Raw genomic sequence first — 20,690 nt, 5'->3', positions numbered from 1 at the left:
TCTCCCTTTGTGTTCAGAACAAGTAAGAAAGTCATATAGTGTTATAACAACACAGGGGCGAGTAAACAATGACTGAATTTACATTTTTGGATGAACTATCCCATTAGCCAATCTAATGATCTAGAATTTGTCTGAATATTAGTAGGCCACGTCCACACTAAAAAGTTTCAGTTGAAGACTAAAAACAAAGTAAGCAGTCCTAGAGAGCATTTTCTCAGAAAAGTCTCAGAAAACAATGAAAATCGTGTCGGTGCTTTCAAGCCAAAATCTTATTAGTGTGGACATGGCCTTATGCAGTGCTAAAACTCATCGTTACTGCACATGTTTGTTTAGCGTGCAGTGCCGATAAAATACTAACACGGTGCGTGAATGATTTTATGTTTACAGAAACAGTTTACAAACCACAGCAGCTTTCAATGGAACATCTTCCATTGAGAGAACGTTTCTATCCAGTCTCTCAACATCTCACTTAATCTGAATATGTTTTTGCCACCATCAGCACTTACTGTACATGCTTGCGTATGGATGCAAAGCCATCATAAACGTGGCTTCTGGTACTACTACCATGATGCCAGACACTCCGTATTATTCTCCTGATAGTAACAATTATTGCATGAGTGACAATCAATATGTCTGATAGCAAAGTGTTTACAGTGTATCACTCGCTTTTACTGCTTATGTGTCATGGTTAAACTGCTTTGATAAACATGAACTCCTTGTGTGCTTTCAGTCTATTAAAGACATTATCTCAGTATGTTGTTGTGAATCATTTTGGAAGTCCCGTTATATAGGATTGTGAGTTTTATTTATATTAAATCAGGTATAAATGTGTAAATAAAAAAGCACTCCGGTCAAATATACAATCTTGCCTTACAAACAACTGGAATACTCGTACTGCAAATATGAATGACTATGATTTTGAGCTTGGACACTTGTATATATGCCATGTCAATGGTTTCATATCTGTATAATGATGTCACAGCTCAATCCTGAATGCTATTGGCTGAGCTGAACACAAGTTAAAATGTATGAGTTAAATCTGCATACATGTACGTGGCATCAGAACTCGTATCAGATGGCAGAAAACATAGAAAAATCATAACAAATGAGCTGTTATCTATTGAACACATATTCACATTATATTTAAATATGGCCACTTTAAAAATGTGCATCATTTCTATTAACATGGGTAAAATATTAATCAAAGCAAACGGAGGATTTCCTGTTTTTACAGGATAAGCGTGACCGAACATGTTAAAGATACTTCGCAAGTTTCAACACGTTTCATTCTTTCAAAACATTCAGTATTTGGGCTGAGCTAAAGAAAATGACACTGCGGTTATGGAAACGTATTTAAAAAAAAATCAGCTTTTCTTCTGACAGCATTCCGGCTTTGACTCGGCTCTACGAAGGAAAAGTCTGCAGGAATAAAATGTCGTTAACAGAGTCAAATTTTTGTAGTGTCATCAATTTAGAAGTAAAACGTACACACCTTTGGTAGCAGGCGAGGAAAAGCACTATCAAGGCCACGCCCCCTAGAACTGTCATCACTGATGCAACAATGGAGGATGCAGAAAGGGGTGGGGCTACAGGCTCTATATCACATGTAAAACAAACAATGGCTCATTTATGCAATATTAAAATGATTAGGTAAATGTAGGAAACTGCTACTAGTGTGGCAGAGGGTGCTCACCTGTGCAGGTGTAAGATCCAGGTGTGTTTAGACACTGCAGGTGCGGAGGGCAAATAGATGATGTGGAGCACTCATCAATATCTGTAACATATAACAGAAAAACTATTCCATTACAAAAGATTTTGGCGATTCGTTTAAAAAATAAGCTTGTACACAAACACATAAGGCGCTTATTTAACAAATAGCCTACAAATTGACAAACAGGTTTAAACGTCTCAAAATTTGATAACGGTTGCATAAATTGAAAATCGCTAAAATAATTGATACATAATATTTTGAAAACATATTTAATTGATTTTGTGACATTTTAAGCCCTATTTTGTACCCTATTCACAGCAAATCCCATAGAAACAACATCTGTGAGTATGCACCTTGGCAGGTGGGCGGTTGTGGGGTCCACTGGTGTGTGTTGGGGTCACAGGTGACGTGTGTGGCTCCATGGAGCAGGTATCCAGTGGGACACTGATAAATCACAGCAGAATTGCACAGCACTGAGAAACCCAGACGCAGCCGTGGGACCGCTCCACAGACTGGGTCTGAAAATTAGAAATAAGACTTTTGAGTTTAATTGAGAATTTGGAGCCGAAACGGCTCAAGAGCAAAGCTGGGTGAATCTGACTTTAATATATCAAATTAAAGCACACAGTGAGGCTTTTTAGTGCCAAAAACTGTTATAGTATATCCATAAATAAACTGTTTAAAATATTTCTATTTATTCGTCAATTAAAAAATGATCTAAAATGTACGTGGTATTTTAATACAAATTAAATCAACAGTTTTAAATGTGTCTATTTGTCAATTTAAAAATGATCTAAAATGAATAATTGTATTGTTACATTTGAATACATTTTAAAACACAAATAGATTTAAATGTCTATTTATTCAACAATTTAAAAATGATGAATTTACTATTTTATTGTTACAATTAAATAAATTTTAATACACAAATTAAATAAACAGTTTTAAATATGTATTTTTATTAGTTAATTTAAAAATGATAAAAAATGTAGTATTTTAAAAAACTAATTAAATAGTTTTAAATGTCTATTTTTTTCCCGTCAATTAAAAATGATTGTTATTTACCATTTTATTGTTATTTAAATAGATTTTAAAACAAATTAAATAAAAAATGTAAATATTTATTTTCATTTGTCAATTAAAAAAATATCTAAAATATAGTATTTTATTGTTACATTTGAATACATTTTAAAACACCAATTAAATAAACCTTTAAATGTCTATTTATTCATCAATTAAAAAATTATGATTAATTTACTATTTTATTGTTACATATGACTACATTTAAAACACAAATTAAATAACATGTTTTAAATATGTATATAAATTTCTGCTGATTTTTTTTTTTTTTTTAGCTGAATGAATAAACTGATCATTTATTTCTTCATTTAATTTTTAAGAGTCCTCCATATAAATTAAAATGACTATTGTGTATAAAATGTGCTATTTAAATAAATTTGACTTGCCTAAAGTTGTTTAGGTTAGGCTTGAAGCTTAAATCCAAATCTTGATTTAATAGTTGAGAGTAGTTTTTCTTTTCATTCGTGACAGGCGGAGGGCGGACCAGCTGAAAGGTGTGTTGCGCCACCTACTGTCCCGGAGGGAAATTAACTGTTGATCAGCGACGCCTGTTGTTAAGGTGTGAATTTGCTAACTGCGATTATTTGTGACGTCTTCCAGCTTTTGTGACGCCTTCAGTGTGAAAGGTTCTTAAGTATGTCATTTCTACGCCATGAACGTCTCCAAACAGAATTGCAAAAATAATCATTGTTTTCCAACAGGTTTCCCAAGCACTCCCGCTGCCTGCCGTTAGTCGAGATGACCGATAGTCCCGACCCAAACTCACAACCAAAGAATGACTAGCTTATAGTTGTCTCTGGAAATTAAGCTGGGATAGGAAAAAGCATTTTAACTTAAAACTAAATCAAATTTCAGCTTTAAAGTTTTCTTATATACAACAAAGAGATGTTCATATTTCGGATGATTATGTTGTAAATTCACGGCATGTTTTAAGAAGATTTTAAGGAGGAAATCTGGAATATGTTTGTTGTTTAGTACCTGAATCCGGTTCTCTCCACGGCAAGAGGTTCATATGGGTGATGCTTGTATGCGTGCAGGGCAGCAGGTCGTCAGGGTGCAGTGTGCGAGTGAAGGGGTCAGAGGGCACCAGCTGAATGTGTGTGTTGTCACAGATGATGCGAGACAGAGATGCGGTATGGAGAGTGTCTCTCTGGGCGGGGCTAAACACACCCTCATTCTGCCACCAGAACCTTAAACATCATAAATGTGTTTATTGATTAGTATTAAACTGTGACCCGGCCCCGCCCTCCGCCCTGTCACATATACGTATAGTTCTGTCTCTAACGTCTGATTGGACAAGCCGCATTCAGTCACAAATTCGACTTTGTTTTAAGTGCCAAGGTGATACAACAACACAAATTAACTTTCATATATGGGTCAGAGGCTCACTGATGCATGTAGGGAGTGAAGGCTAGCCCGTCTGGTCTGATCCCACAGAAGAGCTTCTGTAGTACAGATTACTGAAAAGCTTAATGCTGGTCATGATAGAAAGGTGTCAGGACACACAGTGCATTATAGATTGCTGCGTATGGGACTGCGTAGCCGCAGACTGGTCAGAGTACCCATGCTGACCCCTGTCCACCACCGAAGACACGTGAGCGTCAGAATTGGACCATGGGGCAATGGAAGAAGGTGGCCTGGTCTGATGAATCATGTTTTCTTTTAGATCATGTGGACGGCCAGGTGCATGTGCGTTGTTTACCCGGGGAAGAGATGGCAGCAGGATGCTCCATGGGAAGATGTCAGGCAGGCGGAGGCAGTGTGACGCACTGGGCGATGTTCTGCTGGGAAACCGTGGGTCCTGGCATTCATGTGGATGTTACTTTGACACATACCACCTACCTAAACATAGATGCAGACCAGGTACACCCCTTCATGGCAACGGTATTCCCTGATGGCAGTGGCCTCTTTCAGCAGGATAATACGCCCTGCCACACTGCAAAAATTGTTCAGGAATGGTTTGAGGAACATGATGAAGTGTTCAAGGTGTTGACTTGGCCTCCAAATTCCCCAGATCTCAATCCAATTGAGCATCTATGGGATGTGCTGTCTGATCCATGTAGGCCCCACCTCACAACTTACAGGACTTCTAGGATCTGCTGCTAACGTCTTGGTACCACGGGACACCTTCAGAGGTCTTGTGCAGTCCATGCCTTGACGGGTCAGAGCAGTTTTGCCAGCATGACGGGGACCTACACTATATTAGGCAGGTGGTTTCAAAGTTGTGGCTGATCAGTGTAAATAGTCTTAACAACAGTTACCGCTTTGGCCACTGGGGGCAGTGTTTAGAATTTCGGTAAGCACAGACAGATTTTAGCTAAAGAAAAGTCAACCTACTGTTTCCGATTTCACTGTGAGATCAGTCTTCGCAATACGCGGAAAAAACATTTAGACGTGGCGCAACAGTCACTGATGTCCATCTAGGGCATGTTAACATAGGACACCGTTTTAAGAGCGCGTCTAGGGACCGCTGCATTCTGTTACATTCGACATAATCCCGTAAACACTATAATCCCGCAAAAACATTCATTTAAACAACTATACAGCTCAAATAATAACCAAGTGCTTTTATAAAATGATAAGCTTCACATTTCTCCCTTAAAACCTTCCCATTCACATGGTCCCCATTCACTTCCATTTAAGTGCCTCACTGTAACATCCCGTAAGCAGGAAGTGGTATATATGATTACCTGTCACCATCTCTGAGCGCTTTGAACTGTTTGGCAATCAGGCAGGCGAGCAGCGGCCCCACGCGGCCACCGGGCAAAGCGGGCTCTGAGATGGCTCCCACCCATACGTCTATGTTCTTCACTGTTCCATACAGATGCAGTAGCTTCTTGGCCAGGACTTCATTACCCATAATCCCTGCTAAGTCAGACTCATTTGTAGGTGCGGAGAGAGCGCACAGTTCTCGCCAGGAACAGTAACCTGCAAAGAATGAAATTTTCTCAGTAACCAAGCAGAAAACCAAAGTATACTTTAAAATGATGGATTTTGAAGGGCACCTTGTAAGCCGTGATCTCGCCCCCTCTGCAGGTTTAAAGCGCCCAGGTCGAGTGGCAAACCCCCTTGAGCCTGAAAGAGTCTCTCTGTTAGCTCCTCCACCATCATCTGATCTGCTGTTTGTAGTTTCGCTGGCGACAAGAGCAAACCACGCAGCACAGGATCTATACCACCTGCACAGGGTAACTTTCATGAGCTTTACAGTGGTTTGTGTTGCACGGATGAAAGGAAGCCATACGTGTTTATAATAACAATGAATATTAATTAATATTAAGTGCGTGTATGAGAGTCTTTCTGAAACACACCCTCTTGCACCACCCTCCAGGATGCAAAAAGGGAGTGATGTAATGGCAGAGCCGGGTGCTCAGGGTTCAACCGGTAATCAGGTCCGAGGCGGTTTACAACAGGGTGCACCGTCACATGCGCAAACCGGAAGGCAGCGGTGGAGAAAATGTTGGAGATGCTGGGGTCAGCGTTGGGGTCGTAACCTTTGTACGGGGGCATGAGGACTTGGTTAGCACCGCGACCCAGGACGTGCGGCAAATAGTGATCCCATGTCAGGACCTTACAAAGAGGATGCGGCAGATCAGACACTTGCTTAAAGGGAAAGTTCACACAAATTTTTAATTATGTCATCATCAGGGACGGATTATGACTTGCAAAGGCCCTGGGGCCAATTATTTCCGGGGGTCATGGTCAAAACTAGGTTGCGCTGCCTTAAAGCCCAGGGTACCCACCGGGCAGTCAAGGCCACCCTGGTAGTCAAGAGCCCCTTGGCACTGGCCCGATTGGCCCAGTCTGCAATCTGTCCCTGGTCATCATACTCATTAAGTGGAGGACAGCAGATGCCAAGATCCAAAAATGACATAAAGAAGCACCTTAAAATTTGTCCATATGACTTGTGCACTATATTCCAAGAATTCTGAAGAAGGAATGTGATGAGCAGACCGAAATCTTCCCCTCCATCTCATTTGCACAAGAATATATTTAAATTGCAGCAATCTGATTGGTTACGAGACATGCAACAAAGCTATTGTCAGTGTAGCGTAGATTACTTCAGAAATGTAATTGTGCATTGATTACAAATAAAACAACTAAAATTGTATTCAGTAACACTTTTTGGAATTGCACTTTTTTGGATTACTTTTGGATTTTATCATAAAATTTTAAATCTATAAAAATTTGATGGTAATCAACATTATGCCACAAATGATGTCGATTGAGTTTAACTTGTAAATTTGATTTTTTTTATCAAATTCGCGTATATTTGCATCTTTGCATTGACTTTGTATGTATTTGTGCTACGCGAAACGCTCGCTTCGCATTGTATGTGACATCTGGACGTCTCGATGCTGATAGGCTTTTGCGACAACGCGTCATGCAGATATTTAGCTCGAGTTGAAAAATGTGAACTCACGTGAATTAAACAATTTTGTGTGTTCGAGTCGCGCCATTCGCTTAATTCACGCCGTCCAGCACGGATTCGCGTCTATTCGCATTTTTGCATTGACTTTGTATGTAATTGTGCTACGCGAAATGCTCTCTTCATGTTGTATGTGATATCTGGACGTCTCGATGCTGATAGGCTTTCGCGACAACGCGTCATACAGATTTTTAGCTCGAGTTCAAAAACGTCAACTCACGCGAATACGCGATTTTGTGTGTTCGAGTCGCGCCATTCGCTTCATTCGCGCCGCCAGCACAGATTCGCGTCTATTCGCATTTTTGCATTGACTTTGTATGTAACTGTGCCTCGCAAAACGCTCGCTTCGCATTGTATGTGAAGGCACATAAAACTACGTCACTCAAGATGGAAGACAATGGTAACATGCATGTATTTTTAGTCTTAAGAGAATTGTTATTTAGTAAATTTCGAATGAGGATTGGACTACTTTCTTTATAAAAAATGTAAAAGGTAACTTTAAAATGATTTTACATTTTTAAATGTAATGTAATCTAATTACAAGTATTTTATTTTGTAATCTGATGATGTAGTACAGATTACATGTAATCCACTACCACCTAACTCTGGCTATTGTATAACTTCAGAAGTCTTGGAATATAGCACACAAGTCACATTTTTTGTCATTTCTGGAGATTGGAGCACCCCCATTCACTTTTTAATTATTTTAATAATAAAAATGATTGTTAAAATTCTGCCACAAACTACTGGAACAACATATAGGTGAGTAAATGATAACATTGGGTGAACTATCCCTTTAACAGTCAGTAAGATTCAGTCCATATATGGTCATGAGCTGCAGGAATGTTCTCTCGGGGTGTGGCTCTTACCTGGTGGACCGCTCCCAGTATCTTCTTGGCTTCCTGATACAGCGTGTCAGGGCTCCAATGAGGATTGAGTTTGTGAAGTTCCTCAGCCAATCGGTTGTGTTCTCTCAGAAAGAGCGTGTGCAGAGCGATCATACCCAAGTGTTCATTGGCCCGAGAATCACCTGAGATGCCCACAAAAACAGTATTTTTTTTTATTGTTGAGTAAAATAAAAATATCATCTTGTTTTACATTTAATCAGCTTAAAGTCAACATGAGAAGCAATTTACTTAATAGACGTTCCTGGACAGAGAATGCTGCCAATCTATTGATTTCAATGAGTGCAATTGCATTCACATCAATACGATGATAGCTAAAAAAAAAAAAGTCTTATTAGACAAATCGGACATTTGCAACCATTTACATGTTGCCGGCTTATACAGCATAATTGCTGTAATTGTGCATGTAAATGCTCTCAATGGCGATGGTGCTTAACTAGGACGTGGAGAAGAGTGACGATCCTTCCTATGACCAAAAGTTGAGTCTTTCCACACTCAAAACAGCTCAAAGGGGCCGTTCACGCCATAAGAACTTGGAAATAGGTTACATTATGTTTCATTACGTTACATTACATGTTACATTTCTCTGACAAGTGCATCTCTTTGTCCCACAACCTGCTTGGAAGCAGAACGATCTGTTCCCCATGGTTGTGTTCTGCTTGTCTGCTGTCTCTGGTGACACAACCTCTCGTGGGCCACAGGGATCCAGATGAGGCTGCGTGCGGGGCAGGTAGGGCATGAAGCCGAGCCCCTGGTCTGTGTGAAACTCGTTGACAGCGAGCAGGCCGTGAGGAGACGAGAGGTTCCGCAGGGCGATGGCGAGCGTGTCCGAACTCCCGTACACCATGTTGGCGTCCACGAATGCCGTGATGGCGTTTAGTTGCTCCCGGCGACCGAATGGAACGGAGCCGCCCATACAGCTGGGGGCAGACCGGAAAAACGGCATGCAGCTTTGAGTACCGGTGCGAGGGTCGGACAGGGGTATCTGACAGGAGGAAGATAAGAAAGAGTTACCAATGTTAGCTAAGTTACTAAAAAAAAGTAATTCACTACAAATTACTTATTACATCTCTTAAATTGCAATCAGATTACTAATTAGTACTAAAACTTATTACTAATACTAAAAAGTAATCGGTTTAACTGATATATCAACTGCAATAGTTGCTTTGTGGCTATTTTTTGTGGGTTATCAACAAAAAAACACTGATAGTTGCCGATAGTTGTTTTTATAGATTGTCGATGATTGCAAGAGTTTTGTTTTCTTATGCGTTTGAGTGAGCTAGGAGCACATACATTTCAAAATAAGAGTCCCCAGTGTATTTGTAGACTTGAAAAATCGATAAAAGTCCCGTGTTATGCACCAAATATATATATTTTTTGTGGTTTTGGTTGCACAATAAACTGAATCTGAGATTCAATAAATCGTTTTTAAAAACTATCGGCCGATTAATCCACTAACGGTTGACTTTAATAATTACTTTTATGTTACTCCTTAGAAATATGTGTAATAAAATTAATGTAATTAAAAATTATCAACTTAATTGAAAGTCAGTAACTGACTGGACGAATCTGAGCTACAATCGCATAATCTACGTCTATTAGTCTGACTTTGCAAAAATGTTACAGATACATTCGCCTTTTACATTATATTATAAAAAGACAAATTATTGTTTTAGTCTGACTGAAATCCAACGTTAAACCTACTGACTAACTAAATGTTTACATGACAATGTACTGTTAACAATACTTATTCATAACGTTTACATTTACATTTATGCATTTGGCAGACGCTTTTATCCAAAGCGACTTACAGTGCACTTATTACAGGGACAATCCCCCCGGAGAAACCTGGAGTTAAGGGCCTTACTCAAGGACACAATGGTGGCATCTTGGTGGTGCTGGGGCTTGAACCCCCGACCATCTGGTCAGTAACCCTGAGCCTCAACCACTGAGCCACCTAGTCTAGTATATAGTTGGCACTCCGCTGGTGCAAAACAGAATTCTGTAGAAATACTTGTGCGTGTTCACACCTGTATTGGGAAACAGGGCGTGTCCCTGCTGCAGGTATGTGTGCAGTCAGCTCCGGTTTTAAAGGCTGCAGTACTGGGACTCTGAGGGGTCAGTGTCAGGTCATGATCTATCCACTGACCCCACTCGACCAGCAGATGAGATAGAGACACGTCCAGAGAGATGTTGTCATTATGAGTATACAACACTTCCTGAGACACACTGCGTACCTGCAGAGAGAGAGGGAGAGAGATAGAGAGAGAGAGGGAGAGAGAGATAGCGAGAGAGAGAGGGAGAGAGAGATAGAGAGAGAGAGAGAGAGAGGGAGAGAGAAATTTAAAAATACAAGGGACATTTATATGCATAAATTAACACACAGCATAGACAAATTTATAACAATGACAGAACAAGAACAAATGAACATAATACTTGGAGAGGGACACACAGCAGCACTGGCTGCAAGATACGTTTTAACGTGTCACAGCCTGAGAGACAGCGGGTGAATCTGTGTTATGTGTTTTACCCTGTGTGTCACCCCAATGTTCTATATTCATTTATGTGTCAGTATATGTCAGTTCTCTTCAGTTATTTAAACACTGTGGTCTTCACCAGTTCTGAACCTGTTTTGTATTTATTTTTATATGTGTTAAATTTGTTAAACTAAATGTATAGATTAAGATGTAGTTCTGCTTTGGCAATATTGTATTGTTTACATTCATGCCAATAAAGCCCCATTGAATTGAATTGAATTGAATTGAGAGAGGGAGAGGGAGAGAGAGAGAGAGAGAGAGAGAGAGAGGGAGAGAGAGAGAGAGAGAGAGAGAGAGAGAGAGAGAGAGAGAGAGAGAGAGGAGAAAATAACTTATGGGTCAATGATGTGGCGCTCATTTTGTTGTCCATGTCTAATAAATCAGTCAAAAATACATTTATAAATGCAATTCACACAAAACAATTACTTGAATCCACCTCGAATATGATTAAAATATTAGTGACATTTTTTTTTCTGAGGCTTAAACTAAAAACTGTCATGTGCTGTAACTGTCCAGAGACAGTAATTAAAAAGCAGTGAAACAACTTTATTTTTCAAATATAATATTTGAAAAACTTTTGTTTACCAAACAACAGTCATGTGGTGTAACCAGCAATTTTGTTGTCATGTGACAAAAATCATGAATCAGAGAAGACCTCTTTAGACCCACAAGACTGTGTGTGAAGTTTTAAGAACATATCATTATTTTGTATATCATTAAAAATCTATATTTTGACATTTTTATGAAAAGGCATATTTGGTTCAGGTTATTTGGTGTCACCATGAAAAACATTTTTGATATTCTTGATTTCTTGAATTCAGGATATTTGTAAAAAATATTTTTCACCTTGAAACATATGTTTGAAAACTAGGGATGTCATTAAATATTGATATATCGATTATTGATTGGCACGTTATTGTATCGTTATATTTTTGAAGCATGGAAATATTAAAATGAGCCGACATTTAAATTAGATGCCCAATTTGCATGCTTTCCTGTTCATTCAGTTGGCCTCTGTTTAACGATCTGGTGTAATAGCGTTGGGAGACCACAAGAGGGTGATATAACATGTATCTCACACACACACAGGACAAGCGCAGCAGAAGGTTTTGACTTTTTCAAGAATAAACAAAGTGACATTGATTTTGCAGGTTAGTTTAGGAAACTGAACGATTAGGAATGGCATTTATTATGCAATTTGTCTGCATGTAACCTTGAATAGGTCTTTCATTCAAACTCTCAAACTGAAAATACATTGTGTAGGCTCTATGAAAGACACATAAACACAACATATCATCCAGTGATGGCTAATGGAGTAAATAATTTGATAATGATTGGGGTTTTATTTAATGGAAAACTATGCGACTTGCGCTCGGTGGTGCTGCAGAATGTTGACGCTGAGCGTTGGTGTGTGCGTAACTTTGCAGAAAATATTTGTTTTGAATTTTCGAACACGCCATATCATCCACCAGACGTGACCGGTGTGCGACCCCCTTTAATTTACCCTGCCACTCACACTTTACCAAAGTTGTGTTGAGAAATATGTCTGAAGAGACACACTATTGTGCAACGAGCAACCCTACTTATATCTAAAAAAAATATCCACATATATATAAATATATATCATCAGGAAAATCCACCAATTATCAATGCTTGAAAAAGGCATCGATCCCAAGCCTATTGAAAATGTTCAAGTTGCTTACGCTGTCATATATTTAAGGTACAAGGAAACTATTTTAATACCTTTTACTTGATGGTTACACCACATGACATTTAAAAAATCATTAAATGTTTTTTTTTAATAAAATGCTATAAATGTTTTTCAAAAACTTGTAATAACAACATGAACTAAAAGATAGTCTATGAACTTGGTACATGTTTTAAAAGAGATTTATAAAATATTTCTAACTTTTATCACCTCGGACAACCTTATTAGTCAATGACCCTTATAACAAAACAGTCAGATCTAAACTAACACTAAACAAGAGCGCAACAGTGCCTGTCTGCTTTTTCAGACGTCTTGTTTTTGGAAGTATAATTTTTCCCATAGAGGTTTCATTAAACCCCTCATAAAAGTAAGCCATGTACCAAACCTTACAGTAGGTCTGTCTTTAAAGGTTTATAAGTTATCGTGTTTTTAGGAAACCTGTGTGATTTGTCATATTTTTGCAATTCCGTTTGGTGCCGCAAGTGGTGCAGAAATTAAACACTGCACCTTTAAGAACATTTACATAGTCTTTAGGACAGCAGACAGTATGTGAGCTGTACAGTCTTACAGGTGGCAGAGTGTAGTTGTGGTATGTGTGTTGTGGGTTCCAGCCCCTGGGGGCCCCTCGGGGGTCCTCGTACTCTGGTGAGAGCCAACGAGTGTAGGGGGTGTTTGCTGCTCCCCACAGAGGGTTCTCTCTGCACGGCCAAAGACAAAAACCGATAACGAAATACATTTTATGTAGTGAACTTGATGAAAAATTATTTAGAAAATGACCTTTAATATACAGTATGTGAGTGTACCTGTTGTTACAGTGTCCTGTGATGGTACGGTAACGTTTTGACAGACAGTCGGATTTACACACAGGTCTCAGCGTTTCTGAGGAGCAGGCTGTTACCTGGAGTATAGTCTCCATGTCTTCTGCACTTAAAAACTCTGAAACACACACACATAAAAACACTATACCAGTTAGGTTAGTCCATGCATGTGTGCGCTTTCATGTGCATGTTAAGTATCAGGCTTGTTTGAGCCTGTAAGTTTATGCACTTACTTGCAATGTTCCATATGACCGGAGTGTGTTTGTGTTGTTGACATTTTTGCTAAATTATATTTAATGGTTCCTTACATATAAGGAGGCAGATCCGAAGTAAAATGTCCACTGTGTGGCACTAAAAGCGAGTTAAATGTTCTACCAAAACAGATGTTTTTAAGGTTAATGCTCTATTGCGTTTTAAATCAACAAAAACAAACTCCCTAAACCAACCCGATAGTGTCACAAAAAGCAAATGTGAGATGATAAACACAACTGCGTCATTTATTTTGTGGTGCTTATATGACACTTTCGGCTCACATGTCGACTCGAGAGCTCTTCAGGACTCGTATCTCGCTCCTTTACATCACAAGTGCAACACTATCAGTTGAGCAACCGCACAATTTGATCACACTCGAACAAGCTTGTATATGTAGTTGCTTATGTGATGCAAACATTAAAATGAGTCATGTGCTATAGTAAAAGTGTTTAGATGTCATAAGATAGCATTGTGTGAAGAACAGGGCGAAAAGTAAGTGTTTATAAACTTATAATTAGTCGTTTAACTCGTGATTTGTATGAAAGTGAAAAGTCGTTGTTCTAGCGCCTCTAGTGTTCATTTCACAAGGAAAATGCCGCACTCACGTATGGTGAGCCGCGTAAAAATCATTTTGAAAGAATTTGGTATAGTAACATGATTCTGTGAGACAAGGTTGGTTGTTTTAACACTTTATCTGCAGAAGTTAGCTAAATCTGATAAAAAATGTACATATAAGGATTAAAAAATAAAATTATTATACACAAATGTTTTTAAAAAAAGCTACAAATTATTCATGAATAAATATTGTTTTTAAAATAAAATCTAAAATAAGGAATGATTATTAAAAAAAATGTTATAGAACATAAACTAAGAAATAAAATTACTAATTAATTAAAATTAAAATAATATTACTAGTTATTTAACTAAAAATAGAAATAAAAAGGTTTTCTACGAAGCCTATATTGCATTGTAAAGGCACTACACTGAATTCATAATGTCTCACAGGCCAGCTGACAGTCTTGCCTGGGCCCGGGACAAGATAATCTTAGATGGGCCCCCCCATGCCCAGATCTCTCCTTTTCCCTTGCTCTTCCTCTCCTGTTCCTCTCCTCTGCTCTTCCTCTCCTGTTCCCCTCCTCTGCTCTTCCTCTCCTGTTCCCCTCCTCTGCTCTTCCTCTCCTGTTCCCCTCCTCTGCTCTTCCTCTCCTGTTCCCCTCCTCTGCTCTTCCTCTCCTGTTCCTCTCCTCTGCTCTTCCTCTCCTGTTCCCCTCCTCTGCTCTTCCTCTCCTGTTCCCCTCCTCTGCTCTTCCTCTCCTGTTCCCCTCCTCTGCTCTTCCTCTCCTGTTCCTCTCCTCTGCTCTTCCTCTCCTGTTCCCCTCCTCTGCTCTTCCTCTCCTGTTCCCCTCCTCTGCTCTTCCTCTCCTGTTCCCCTCCTCCGCTCTTCCTCTCCTGTTCCCCTCCTCTGCTCTTCCTCTCCTGTTCCTCTCCTCCGCTCTTCCTCTCCTGTTCCCCTCCTCTGCTCTTCCTCTCCTGTTCCCCTCCTCTGCTCTTCCTCTCCTGTTCCCCTCCTCTGCTCTTCCTCTCCTGTTCCCCTCCTCTGCTCTTCCTCTCCTGTTCCTCTCCTCTGCTCTTCCTCTCCTGTTCCTCTCCTCTGCTCTTCCTCTCCTGTTCCTCTCCTCTGCTCTTCCTCTCCTGTTCCCCTCCTCTGCTCTTCCTCTCCTGTTCCCCTCCTCTGCTCTTCCTCTCCTGTTCCTCTCCTCTGCTCTGTGCATTTTGGGCACTTTTTGTGTGAAATCATATTCATTTTTTGTCCATCAAAAGTGTGCTTTCACTTTTAATTAAGCATGAGCAGCGCAGCAAAAATAGACTCGGATCTGGCCCATTATCTGTTCACCGATGCCAACAGTGACGCATTTCAGCCGGCTTTTTATTTCTCATCTCCATAAATATATCTAGTAGTAAAGCTAATGCAAGGGCTAGAAATCAATGAATTCTTTGCTAATACTTCCTCGTCATCATGGAGAGCGCAGTTCGCACCGCTTTCTCCTTTCCACAAGCGCGTGCTCTCCCGTGGCGTCTGTCGTTGCTATGCAACAATGAACTTGCGCGCCTGTAAAAACGAGCGCGCCGCGTCGCTATTATGAGCTAATATCCAAAATATTTCCATATGTGTCTCTTTCCTCCTTTCTTATCAACAAGTGGATTTACAGCCACCACATCAGCAGCACCGCCGGTCGCAATGTCTCAGCACTTTTATGAAGAGGACGCAACTGCACGCGCTTCGGGCATGCACGCGCATCAAGTACCGGGTTTGAGAAAACCTGGTACCGTGGCGTGACCTTTAAAACAAAATTAGTACCGACTTGGTACCGAAGTACCGGGTCTTTGACAACACTCATAAACGTTGGCTGCGCTGTTTCTTACCTTGCTCTACGTTGACTTTACTAACGTTAGTTCCAGCTTCTCCGTCACCACCTTTTTAAAATATTTGTTTAGGACATCTCGAAGGCCTCTATTTTCTTCCCTTCTTCTCTTTTCTTTTCTGAGCACCAGACTTGTGCTGACCGGACATTTTGATCGTAACGTTAGCCTACTGAACTTCAAATCAAATGACAACATCAAATTTTGATCAGTGGCCAAACCATTTTTGTTTTGGGGGTGGGCGGGGGTTCTTGACCACTATTTCAAGGACAATTAGGAAGAAAACAAATAAAAAGCTTTTATGTAACTCAAATACTAGATATTTTTTCCACAAATATGCCTATTTTATTTATTTTTTAACAATTATTCCATAATTTAATGAGGGCCCAGTTCTGCCCCCCAACCTGGGCCCGGGACAACAGACCCGTTTGTCCCCCCTGTCGGCGGGCCTGATGTCTCATAATAAGTTATAACTTCTCATAATATATTATAATAATAATAATTATAATAATAATAATTATAACTGCAGTTATCATGCATTATAAGACTTCCTCGGTTTATAGCATTACAACACAAGCAATATTCAAATCCTTGCGGTCATATAGCAACTGTTAATCTACTGCAAAGAAAACATTCTTGTGCCGCCCACGAGCAAGACTTTTTCGAATTAGCAACAAAGGCTACGACTGTATTAAAGCAAGATACACATGGACAAAACAACAGGTTCTATATTATCTGAGATATCTGTGGGAAAAACACTCGAGGACACACTACACTTGTCACGCACACACTTAAGGCACAAACATCATGAGTCGTCATGACAATGTCAGCGCTCCTGCATCTCATTAGGGATGAAAAAATAGTTGTTAAAGTTTAAAACAGGAATATACCGATTTTGAAGCGATGTTACTTCTGACGAGAGCTGCAACAAAAAAAAGGTAATCCCAGAAGTAATCTCTCTCATTTTCTGAGTTTCTCGCTTTCGAACCGTCAATTGCGAACTCACGCTATCAAGTTGTTCCTGCAGCGAGTCCTCGAGCATCCGATGCTAGTTCTTACGTGACGTTTTCGTATTAGCAACGAAGGCACTGAATATGTGGCGGAAGAAAGTAGTTCCAGTCACAAGAGAGTTTTAGGGACAAAAAAAGAAAATGTTTTGAGATAAAACCCTGAACGATGTTTTAAGGTGTGGTAACCTTGGTATAGGAATAATTGACTCCGGCCCGTTTAATAAAATAAATAAATAATGCACACCTGAGGTGCAACGGTCACAACGCGCGCGGGTGGGCGTTATTTTTTATTTTATTTTTAAATTCAACGGTCTGTCGTCAATTATTCCTTACAAAGGTCATTATTATAATAAAATAGATATAATTATAATAGATAAAACTAAAAACTAACCCAAACCCAACCCTTAAAAGAACAATTGGTAACACTTTCTCTGAAGCCCATATTTATAATGCTTTGTAAAGGCATTATAATGCATTAATGTCTCATAATACACCTTATGAGCAGTTATAACATGTTATAAGGTGTATTATGAGACATTACTAATGCATTATAATGCCTTTACAAAGCATTATAAATATGGACTTCAAAGTGTTACCAATTGTTCTTTTAAGGGTTGGGTTTGGGTTAGTTTTTAGTTTTATCTAAAGACCCTTAAAGTCCTTGGTATGTCCTCAGGTAAATCCGTAGGAAAGTGTGAGTGTACCGGTGAGTTCGGGCTTGTCCATGGTGTGTGTGTACACCATCTCTCGTATCAGTTCTACGGTGTTGTCCAGAACCTCAGCAGATCTGATGTGGGCTCTGGTTTTAGGGCCGGTCTGTTTGAACAGGGCCAGCAGGTCATTAGGTCGGACAGAACCGTCTGATACAGACACCTTCACCCTGACGGAAATGAGAGAACCCACGAGAAAGAAAAATCACCCTAGAGTTTTAGTAGAAATCTGAACGAATTCTCAAACTGTGCTCAGATTTGCCAAGTCTGCTTTCAAAGCCAAAGATCTCCATAAGCATAACATTTCTAATGTGATTCTTCCAAGAATAAATGATCTAAACGATGCTATCCACATTCATTTTATAGCCTAATACTCTTTCTGCATGTCAACAATCTCACATTTCCCTACCAGTCTGGTAATCTCACCTGTCATTGGTGTGAGCGTACGCAGCATCTGTCAGTTCTCTGGCTCTCTGCAAAGCCTCGTGAATGAATCCAGATCCCAAATACACTGAAAACAAACAGTTTTGTACTGTGAGTTGACAAAAATGGTAAAGGCAATAATTAAACACAAATTCACTTATTTGTGAACTTATTAACTAGTAACATAAAGCCAGTTTTTGATACAAATATAAAAACCCAGCAAGATAGTTCAATATACTTGGTTGCATAAGACAAATGTTGTACCTGTTCCATTCTGGGTGGTAAAATGAGATGTGGCGGACAACGGCGGATACGATATCATGAGGACAGACAGACTCAAACATGAGAAAAATGCCTAGAATAAGAAATATAGAAAAATATATATGCATTTATGCCTACTGATACTCAATAAGTCAAACTAGAACAATATATATATATATATTTTTTTTATTTTTTTTATTACATTTTTTTTTAATTAAAAAAAAATCTAAAATATTTTTTATAAGTTTTTTTAAATATTTTTTTTTAAATAAAAATTTCTATTTTTTTTATTTTTTTTTTTAAGAAAATTGTAAAATACCTTAATGTAAAATTAAATTAATTTTAGACACAGAACTGTAAACCTTTATATTTTTTAAGGATGGAACTTTATATATTACACACAGATAAATGATGAAATATTACTAATTATTAATGAATCATTTTAAAATATTTAAAATATAAATCATTAAATAATAATAATAATAATTATAAATATATTTAGATGTGATAAATTAATACAAAAAATACATTAAATAAATGTAAAATATTGATTGATATAAAAAAAACAAATATGTCAGTGTCTTTCTGAGTTGTTACTTACCAAGCGTGTCGTATCCATCTGTACGGTCCTGTATTCTCAATCTTGCCTGACGGACTTGTACAATTTACAACATTGTTTTCTGGTTTCAAAACAGGTTTGTGTGCTTTTGTGTAGGTTTATGCATTATAATGTGGTAAATAAATAAGGATAAATGCATAGAATACAGTTTAAAAGCAAGAGTATCTACACATCAACATTTGAAACTAATTTTGTGCTGTGCTTAATGTGTAGGATCATTACATGTATGTGTACAAGGAGGTTTATGTGTGAGGTATGAGCGGGGACTGACTTTTATATGCTGGTTTCAGTCTACAGGTATGTGCAGAATTTTGTTATCTGTGTGACTGGTGACAACAATTCTACATCAAACAATCCCGATCACACACACACTCATACGGTGACTGTCCTGCCCTAATATCCTCTTGATCCAAAACCAGTTTCATCTTCTAGTCTATCAAATGTGGTAACCAACCCAATCACTCATCATGCAAGTTATTTTTTTTATGCGTTCATCTTCTAAAGTCCAAAAGGGGGCGCTATATCGGGCAAGAAGTTTACGCTTAAAATGCTCAAGTCCCCGTATCTTAAGTCAGGCATGTGTGGTATCGTTTGAAAGATGAGAATGTGAGCTTTTCAAGGATAACAATCTCTTCTGCATTTATGTTAGTTAAAATAAAAAAATAAGGCCTTAAAACATCCACGTCGCAAATAAGCGCCACCTAGTGGTTATATGATAGAAATGTGAATATTAATATACTAAGGCTTTCTCAATACGTATGGCAAACCAATCTAATCTGTTGCATATTAGGTGTAAATCCATCATTACTGTGGGGCCAAAAACAGATACTGTCAAGTTAGCACTTTTAAACATCCGCTCACCAGGGCTGGACTGGTTATCTGGGATACTGGACATTTTCCCGGTGGGCCGACACACATTGGGGCCGTTCAGGGATGAACTGGCCATCGGGAGAACCGAGCGGGCCGGTGGGTCTCCCGACATATGCTAAAATAAGCCGCTGCATTATGTAGAACGGACCACAAAACGGCACCGCGATATGCAGAAAAGGACAGCAAACACCCCCCAACACCCCCACCAATCAACAACTTTTAGAAGATTGGGGGGGCGGGGGGGCGATATGAGTGTGAAACAATCGTCTGTGTTCCGCAACTGCTTTCGGGTCCTTGAATAACGTATAACGTGCGAGTAAGGGGATCCGGTGGACTTTCTGGTGCCCTCCTAGGGAGTTGGTGACCTACGCAGACTGCATAGTCTGCTTATAGGGAGCGGCGGTACTGATCTCCTCAATAACTTTAACTAAAACGTTAAAAATGCTGTTGATGGCATTGCTCCTGTAAAGGTCCGGACGATCACTGGCAGGCGAAAAGCACAGCAGCAGTGAAAACCAAGGAAAGAAAAAACAGGCAAGCAGAACCAATGTGGCAGAAAACACAACTTGAAGTCCCGAAGTCCCTGAAAACGGCAGCTGTCAAGCCCCTTCTTTAAAAGAGCAATCTAGATAACTCAATATTGAACAAATACAGACCAATTTCAAATCTTCCTTTTATAGGCAAAATCATTGAAAAGCTTGTTTTCAATCAGCTGAACAAATTATTAATCTGGAACGGCTCCTTGGACAGTTTACAGTCTGGTTTCCGACCGCATCGCGGCACAGAGACGGCACTCAAAGATCCTAAATGACATTCGGCTAAATACTGATTCAGGCAAAATGTCAGTGCTGGTATTATTTGATCTCAGTGCTGCATTTGACACTGTTGACCACAACAGTATCCTAGACAGATTGGAAAACTGGGCAGGGCTCTTTGGGA

General features: G+C 39.3%; 1 protein-coding gene across 1 annotated transcript; it reads right to left on the bottom strand.

Moving 5' to 3' along the window:
• Window positions 1-753: 753 nt before the first annotated feature.
• On the bottom strand, window positions 754-17,601 carry epx (eosinophil peroxidase). The gene is made up of 14 exons (XM_052120045.1): window positions 17,573-17,601; window positions 13,171-13,303; window positions 12,936-13,065; window positions 10,153-10,359; window positions 8,738-9,107; window positions 8,087-8,247; window positions 6,100-6,358; window positions 5,797-5,967; window positions 5,482-5,719; window positions 3,770-3,981; window positions 2,065-2,229; window positions 1,694-1,774; window positions 1,493-1,595; window positions 754-1,419 (listed from the first exon to the last, which is right to left on the bottom strand). The coding sequence occupies exons 1-14, from the start codon at window positions 17,592-17,594 to the stop codon at window positions 1,365-1,367; spliced, it is 2,307 nt and encodes a 768-aa protein (XP_051976005.1). The 5' UTR covers window positions 17,595-17,601; the 3' UTR covers window positions 754-1,364.
• Between the last annotated feature and the right edge of the window lie 3,089 nt (window positions 17,602-20,690).

The sequence above is a fragment of the Xyrauchen texanus genome, chromosome 46, assembly GCF_025860055.1.
Source record: "Xyrauchen texanus isolate HMW12.3.18 chromosome 46, RBS_HiC_50CHRs, whole genome shotgun sequence".
NCBI lineage: Eukaryota > Metazoa > Chordata > Actinopteri > Cypriniformes > Catostomidae > Xyrauchen > Xyrauchen texanus.
This window is presented reverse-complemented; position numbering and strand designations above follow the sequence as displayed.

What these genes read in the sequence shown, in the direction of transcription:
- epx (XM_052120045.1), bottom strand. Translation starts at nt 17,594, where the DNA reads ATGGACAAGCCCGAACTCACCG. An exon ending in ACAACCGCCCACCTGCCAAG is followed by an intron (nt 1,775 to 2,064) that starts GTGCATACTCAC and finishes TATATGTTACAG; the next exon opens with ATATTGATGAGTGCTCCACA. An exon ending in TGGATCTTACACCTGCACAG is followed by an intron (nt 1,596 to 1,693) that starts GTGAGCACCCTC and finishes CATGTGATATAG; the next exon opens with AGCCTGTAGCCCCACCCCTT.